This window comes from Mus pahari, chromosome 16 (genome assembly GCF_900095145.1).
Source record: "Mus pahari chromosome 16, PAHARI_EIJ_v1.1, whole genome shotgun sequence".
Classification (NCBI taxonomy): Eukaryota; Metazoa; Chordata; class Mammalia; order Rodentia; family Muridae; genus Mus; species Mus pahari.
Window position 1 is genome coordinate 44,055,291 of NC_034605.1, and position 8,247 is coordinate 44,063,537.

Here is an 8,247-nt window from a genome sequence, read left to right on the forward strand (position 1 = left end):
TTGTATATTTCAGATTGAGTGATTAGTAGAAAATTAGCCCCTTTATGTATTGCTCTTATCAATTCTTGTTATGAGTTTCTACCTTCCTCTCTGTGTGCCTGCCCTATGGATTGCAGTCTTGTTAGCCTCATAGTCATGAGAGGCAATGACTTAAAACCAAACCAAAATAAAACAAAACCCTTTTCTGTGTTTGTGTGTAATTCACACATAAACATAAGATATACACATGTGCACATATATGCATGTGTAGGTGCTTGCCTTATGATGGACCTATTCCTCAATAGTTCATATTTTACGTTATAAACCCTCTCCCTGAGCACCCCAGGGTAGCAACACACTAGAAGACAGCAAGACACACCCTCAGGTGGCTTTACTAGAAGCAGAAGAACAGGCTGCTTCCCACATGTCTTAGCTTGGGTTTTAGTGCTGTGAAGAGACACCATGACCAAGACAATTCTTATAAAGGAAAACTTTTAATTGGGACTGGCTTATAGTTTCAGAGGTTCGGTCTGCTATCATCATGGCGGGAAGTATGGCAGTGTGCAGGCAGACATGGTGCTGGAGGAGGACCTGATAGTTCTACATCTTGATTCAAAGGCACCCAGGAGGAAACTGCCTTCTGAACGCAACCAGGAAGAGAGTCTCTCTTCCGCCCTTGCTGGAGCTTGAGCATAGGAACTCAAAGCCCACCTGGACAGTGACTTCCTTCAACAGCACTTCCTCCAATAAGGCCACACTTCCAAATATTGCCACTTCCCATGGGCCAAGCATAGCCAAACAGCCACACCACAGTAACAAAAATGGGGTGCAAGGAAAGGAACAAATTCAAAAATCAGAACCCTGATTCATACCGAATGCCATTGTTTGCCCACCACTGTAAAGAGAGAAGGCTGTGAGTTGGGAACCACCTGGTGTGTGTGTGTGTGTGTGTGTGTGTGTGTGTGTGTGTGTGTGTGTGTATGTGCATATGCACAAGTGTGCATCCACACATGTGTCTCTAGGAAACACCTACCAATGTGGATCCTCGCTGAATGCTGTACTTTCTGGCCTGAACTGTCCAAGATTCCACAATTCACTAAGGGGTAGAGGGAGTAGGCTCTGATGGGCCCGATGCCAAAACTGCTTAGGGCACAATCGCATGCCAGGAAGTATATTACTCGAGGTGTTTGGTCATGGGTGTCTTGATTGACTGTTGAGTTGCCCCTCGCAGTGGGATAGCCCACCCCAGCAGATGTCCAATCAAAACTGGAGAGTTTGTCCTTTGAATCGGCGACCAGATATATTAATTAGAATGGGTTTCATACTTAATTTAGAATTTCCCCTGGGAAACATTCAAAAAGTCATTGGTAACTGTGGGAGTTGAAACTATTTATGTTTGTACTTGACTGGATTATTCACCTTTTGGACATATCTTTGGACATATTTACCTTTATTGGATGTATTTACTTTTTTGAGAACAACTTGGAACTGACATTTCTAGCACCATGCAATACCCAAATCCTACTGTAAGGTGTTCTTAGCTAGTAAGCACTTTTGACTTACAATCTATGACAAGTTCCTGAGAATCATCTTGCAATGATTTTCCTGGCGTCTGCACAAACCGACACAGGTCACCGGGAACCTTGACTATCCTGTCATCGCTTGCTACTCCCTTGGTTCAGTGAACGCCTGGTGTAGCATTTCACAGACTCAAGGTAACCTGTCCTCCTTAGAGAACTGGATCTCCAGGGTGTCCCAGCCATAGCTGATGGACAGTCACCGGACAACCAGCAACAAAGTAAGAACTACCAAAGCTACCAGATCGCTAGTAAACATAAACTCTTCCAGAGATTAACGTCCATAGAACAATACCAATTCTCTCTCTCTCTCTCTCTCTCTCTCTCTCTCTCTCAATTAAAATAGATTAAGTTCAATCTTGTCAGCATAGAAACCAGTAAGGCTAGGCTACTTGACTTGTGTCTAAATTGGTGACAGTTTGAAAGTGTTCATATACTGAGTTGTGTCTTAACCAGCAAGTTACAGGTCTGCGCCTCTGCCCTCAGTGACTCCTGAAACATAGAAACTGTCTGGTAGAAACTGATCGTTGAAAAGCCATCTACAGTGAGGGCCATAGGCTCATCCCCCTTTCTCAGCCTTCAAGAGTGCTGGGATTACTGAGCTGTGTTGACACAAAACCATAGCTCAAAGGAAATGAAAGATAATTTATTACAGATCTAAACATCAGGTGATCACGGAATAGGTCACATGGATTCCGGTTGCCCCCAATAACATCTTCAAACATGGTGGGAGCAGTTTCATAGAGGTTTTTATAGTAATAGAACAAAGGCACTCATAAATCAAAGAATTTGAAAAATTCATATGTGGAAATACCAGGTAGGCAGGTTATATATAGTAAGGCAGAAAAAGATTTTTATGGGCCTAAGAGGCTACTTGATGACATTTTTAGGCTTTGGAGGGAGTGGAAACGTGGGGTTGGTTTGTACATCCCAAAGGGATTCACTTAATCACTTAATAGGTGAAGCACGGATATTAAGGAGTTAAAGTCACAGCTCTGGTCTCAGACCAGCAACATTCCAGCTCTCAACATCACAGAAGTTCTTGCCAGTCAGTCATCACTGTGGAATCTTTAACACAGGTGAGGCTTGGCTCCCCCCACCCCCCGCACCCCTTCTTCCCACCTCTGAGCTTCAGTTCACAGATGTCATAGCACCCCAAGTTATGGAGGGTTCTTCTTGGTTTACAGATTTTTCAGCTGATGTATGGAAAAGCTTGCAGGGCAATAAAACATTTGCTATGTTTCATACATTTCTTTCTAGGTTTCCACACCAGTGCTACTTAAATGGCCTCTTGATGTTGTTCATGGTGAAGTTCCCTAAAACTCTAAAAGGCAGAGGTTAAGAGTAAGACTAGGGCCCTTAGCTGGTAAGCTAAGGAAGGTCAAGCTAGGACATTGCAGGTTCCTCCAGCTTGTTTATTTGTCCATCTGGGGTGCTCGCACCCCTAAAGGCCTATGTGGTGTGGCAGGTTTCAAAATGCTGTGCTAACTTCCAGCAGCTATCATTCCCAACTTATAATTTCCCAGCATGCCTTTACACTCACTCTAGTCGTGTGTGTGTGTGTGTGTGTGTGTGTGTGTGTGTGTGTGCCACCTAAGCAATAGGCAATTGCCCCTTGGCGTGTGTTTTCTTGCATGTACTTCATTGTCACGGTGTGCATATCCTGGAATTCTCCTAAAAGTCCTCATTGTCAAAGCTAAAGGGCTGCCCTGTCCTATCTAAGTAACCCATCACAGAGCCTACCCCAGACAGACACACATCCCACGCATCTGCTCCATCTGTCCCAGAGGGATCTGCTTCTTGAGGAAAAGCCAGAGTGGGTCTAGGGGCCTGGCAATCTCCAGGGACTTTCAGAGGGGCTCTCCCTGAAGGAGAGGCTGCCTGGATGACTCCCTCTTGAGGGTCTAAGGCTGGCGGATAGATGGGCACTGGGAGGTTTTCCGAAGCGTAGGTGCAGCTGGCAAGGCTGCTAACCTCCTGCACACTGTCACCGTGTTTCAGAGCTGGGTGCTGGTAAGCCTGGTAAGCCACCGTGGTGGTGATCACTGTCTGCAGGGCCTGGGTACCCGCTGCTGGCACTGGCAGATACCTGCGGGGCAGCTCTAGGTTGTAATAAGGTGATGTGGGCACAGCCTGGCATTGCCCACAGTCAACCTTCTCCTCAAGGCTGGGCTTCCCATGTGTTGGTTTCCAGCTATGATATCTAGTTGTGAAATCTAAGGTTCTCTCATAGCTGCCATAGGAACTGACATTATATTGTAGTGAGTTTAGATGAATCCAGTCTGGGTCATCAGGGGCCACGGAGTAATCTTTATACAGGGTGGGATATGGACTCGAACCTGTAACCCCAGGACTTGCCAATTCATAGCCCCAAGGTGGCCCGGGGAAAGAAATACTTGGATTTGGATATTTCTGAAAGGGCAGTATTATATCTCCTTGAAAGGTGGGCAGGTCACAGGTAACTCTGTGGACATCAGAGTTTGGGAAAGAAGGAGAGGGCTGCCCTGGAATAGGGAAGCTGGAATCAGCAGTCACATCAAACAGTTCTGTGGGTTCCAGGGCAGGTACGCTGTTGAGGTGTCCTCTGATGTCCTGAGCGCTTCTTGCCTTAAAAAAAAAAAAAGACACAAATACAGATATATGACATATAATGCGTACTGTAACATATGATCTGTAAATGATATGAACACCCTCACCCATAGCAACAACCAATCACATAAATAAATACAGCCCTGTATAGTGAACCATGCCCTGTTAAGATTCACAGCTGGGGTCCAGAGGTTGCTGATGGATGTGCTGAATGAGGAAGGTCCCCCAGGAGCCAGGCAGGGTGGGGTCTGAGCAGCTAACAGACCTGTTCTCATCTGTGTGCTCCTAATAGTGGAGGCCCAAGAGCCACTCAGATTTGCCTTTAAATCCTGCCCTGTCCCTCCCAACTGAACAGGAGCTTTCCTGTTTTTGGATGGTGAATCAGCATTTTAAATACAGGCTTAGCTGTAGCTAGCTCTCGCCAGGGTTTCTGTAACACGTCAGCGCTCGGCAGGTACCAGGGCTTGAACAACATCAGGATCTGCTCTTCTCATGATCTCTGCCTGATTGGCACGTCTTGGTGGGGAATGCAATTTGATCAAGTTGCCTGAGGGAAACTTGTCTGTTCCTTCACACAGCTACTTTAGCTATAATAAATATAGAATACCCTTATCTCTCAGGGCATTGTACTGTTGGACAACTGCCCTTGCATAAGTCAGCAAACATTCTAACGGCATCGGCCTCTAGGGATCACTTAGCTATTGTAAAGAAGGGATTAGAGCCCTGAGCCAAGTGTTGGTTCAATGATGTTTGCTAGAAGTATGTAATTTTCATATGAAATTCAACCTTTGTAATTGATACCTGGCATTCATCTTACAGGTAGCTGTCAGTGGGCCCTGTAAGTGAACACAGACCTCGGGGTGGTGTCAGCCCTTACCTCAGGCTCTCCAGACCTCCTCTTCTGGGGTTGGTAGAGAGAGGCCATCTGTCTCTTGAGGGCACTTCTTCTTCCTTCTGTCTCAGACTTACTCTCTGGCCTGGGGTGATCGTGAACTCCTTTGGCCTATGTGAATGAAGAAATTAAATGGTTTATCAGTTTTTCTAGAAAAAAAAAGTGACTGTGTGGGGAGCTGGTACAAACCAGGTTATGCCTTACTTATTTGTCATTTTACGTTTAAACTTTTCATCAAAAATGACTAAGTGTTACTCAAAGTAAAACAGTATCAATAGCAGACATCATAGCTGGGTGTGGTAGTTCACACCTGTTATCCACCATTTGGCTGGGTGAGGCTGGAGGGTCACAGTATCTATGAGGCGATCCTAGGCTACATAGTGAGTTCCAGGCCATCCCAGGCTATGTATTAGAACTGTTTCTCAGGAAAAAAAGCCAACAAGGACAACAGATATCTTAGAAACTAGCTGGCAACCCAAATATTCCCTCAAACAAATGTACCTGGATTCATACAATTGGTCCTTAAAGAGCACACTGAGCCATCCAAGGTGCCACACAGCCATGATACCAGAACCCAGCAGGCTAAAGTACGCAGATTATGAGTTCAAGGCCAGTCTGGGCTACCTCAAAAGTTCCAGGTTAGACTGGACTGGGCAGCCTGTCTCTGTCTGGAAAACAACAAAATCTATCCAACAGCCCGTCAGTCCGTTGATTCCTAAGAACCAGTGAGCTCACAGGGTATCTGTGATTTAATTAATCTCCAGGGAGGCAGGCGGTTCCTCGTGGAAGGATAGAAATTCTTAGTACGAACGATGTTCTGGCCCCACTTACCTGAAAAAATATTGCCTTGCCATCAAGTCTCCAGAAGTTGGTGACAGGGTATCCGCTGTGCCCTCGGCAAGGAACCAGCTCCAAAGCTGAGTGACAGTTGGGGCAAGCTTTCTCTGCAAACCCCAGGGGGAGAAATGTTAAATTCAACTCGAAGCCAGGAACCTTCTAAAGGAAGTTAGAGGGACACCAGCTAGGAACAGAGAACCCAGGGCTCCAAAGCCACCATTCCTGCCCTCACTTTGTTGCTTCAGCCGGGCCTTGTCACAGATGGCTGGCCTCAGCTGCAGGTGCGAGCCATCCTTCAGGGCGCAGGCGCGTGCGCACACAACCACACCCAGGCAGGACTTCTTGAGGATGTGGCCATTGTGGTTGTTGGTGTTGCGCATGGCCCAGCCGCTCAGGTGGCGCTGAGCCTTCTTCTCCTGGCTGCTGTAGATGAAGCGCACGTAGCCATCGGGCCACTCCCGGAAGTGGTCAAAGTGGACTGGTTCCTAGGCAAAGATGGCAGACAGAATAGGACTTTATATTAAGGAGCCCGGATCACAGACACCCCACTTTTTCTGTGCACCGGAAGATAAAACAGGGTTTTATTTTATTTTTGTAACTCTAGAAATGTTTACACCTCCAAATTATTTTAGTATGCAATATCAATCTCCAGTTGCATCTAAGTGACATATGCATATTAATATACCTAGCTCTTATGCCATGTGTGGGTAGTAGGGGCAATTATTGGGCCCATTTTATAGACCAGGTCCTGGAGATCAGAGAGATCAATTGACTCGTCAAAGTTCACACAGCTACCAGGGCCTGGCTACGGGCGATGTTTGACCTATAGTTGATTCCAGAGCCTGAGGTTTTTTTTTTTTGTGGCTGACATTCTATTTAAACGTTTTCAAGTCTTCAGAGTGCTAGGGCTATACGTGGTCAGAATGCTTTCCCACTGAAATGCAGCGTAACTGGCAAACATCTTCGGGTCCGCACGTTTCTCCAAAAGCTCCCCGCACTGTCCCAATAGTACGAGCCATGACCCGCCGAGCAATAAAACTCTGAGGTAGTAAGTTTCCCTCTGCACTCCTTCCTGCCTTAGCTCTGCAAGCTTCAAAAGGTAGCGTGATGTAGGACCTAATCCTCATGACAAATTGTAAGCTTTGGGGGACTGGAGACCATGCCTGCGACTGGACTACCTTCCCCTACCTCAGCAACATGGGATCTCTGTGCTCTTCAACAAAGAACCGTAGCTTGGATAAACCGTAGCTCGTCATAGCTAAAATATTGAGCATCAATTTAGCACCCATATCTGGTGGTCTTTGCCTTCTGCTTTATTTAAGATGCAATAAATGTCCTTTTCTATATAATTTTGACAAACATGACTTTACTAAGCATTTTCTCTTTATAAGCTACTCTTGTATGTAAATGTTGTTGTCATTGTTGTTGTTGTTTGTGAGATAGGATTTCTCCATGTAGCCCTGACTGTCCTGGAACTCGCTCTGTAGACCAGGCTGGCCTCAAACTCACTGAGATCTGCCTGCTTCTGCTTCCTGAGTGCTGAGATTAAGAGCATGAGCCACTACCACCTGGCATTTTTTTTTATGGCAATCTATCACGTAGCCCAGCCTGACCTTATTATGTAGCCGAGGATGGCCCAGAACTCTTGATCCTTCTGCTTTTATATTTTGGGTGTTAGGGTTACAGGTATGGGAGTATGCAACTATCCCTTGGTTGTCACCAAGCACTGCAAGATTAAAGCACAATTCAGACTCCAAATTTCACAGCTCAGCATTAAGGTCACCACAATGTGTGCAAATGATGTCAAGATATAAAACGAACATTCTGTTTTGTGGACAAACTATTCTTCAGATCTATACTTTTTTAAAACTCACTTTTTAAAAAGCTCACTCTTTGTAAACAAGTCAGTATTTTTACACTGATGACCAAAATCTCCAAGGTGGAGAAAGTGATTCAGGCTAATCTCATCTATGAAAAATGGACTCAGAGCACATTACAAAGATGAGCTAAATGATGAGGCTGGAATGATAGTTTTTACATTTTTCTCCCAGTGCACGGAGTTGAATGAAATTCAGGGGCATTTTTCTCATTTGCCTAATCACAGATCATGTAAAGCAAGGCAAAATTCAAAAAATTACAACAGACCAGCTGCCCTAAAAAGAAAAGCATTCAAGTCTGCTTCCATTTAGTAGTTAAAAGATTTATTTTACGCTTGTTTCTAATTGTGTGTGTGCATCTGTCTGTCTGTGTGGTATGCACACCTGAAATGAGATTTCAGTTGTTCTAATGTGTTGCCAGCATGCATTCTCTCTCTCTCTCTCTCTCTCTCTCACACACACACACACACACACACACACACACACACACACACAC

At 45.4% G+C, this 8,247-nt stretch overlaps 1 protein-coding gene across 1 annotated transcript in view; it reads right to left on the reverse strand.

Annotated features, from left to right (window-relative positions):
• Window positions 1-1,892: 1,892 nt before the first annotated feature.
• Gcm2 (glial cells missing transcription factor 2) overlaps window positions 1,893-8,247 on the reverse strand; it is an 8,962-nt gene continuing 2,607 nt past the window's right edge. The window contains exons 2-5 of the mRNA XM_021215994.1: window positions 6,107-6,359; window positions 5,869-5,981; window positions 5,023-5,148; window positions 1,893-4,163 (exon numbers count right to left, since the gene is read on the reverse strand). Coding sequence (XP_021071653.1) covers window positions 3,231-4,163; window positions 5,023-5,148; window positions 5,869-5,981; window positions 6,107-6,359 — 1,425 coding nt within the window. The 3' untranslated portion in view covers window positions 1,893-3,230. The remainder of the gene's footprint in view (window positions 4,164-5,022; window positions 5,149-5,868; window positions 5,982-6,106; window positions 6,360-8,247) is intronic.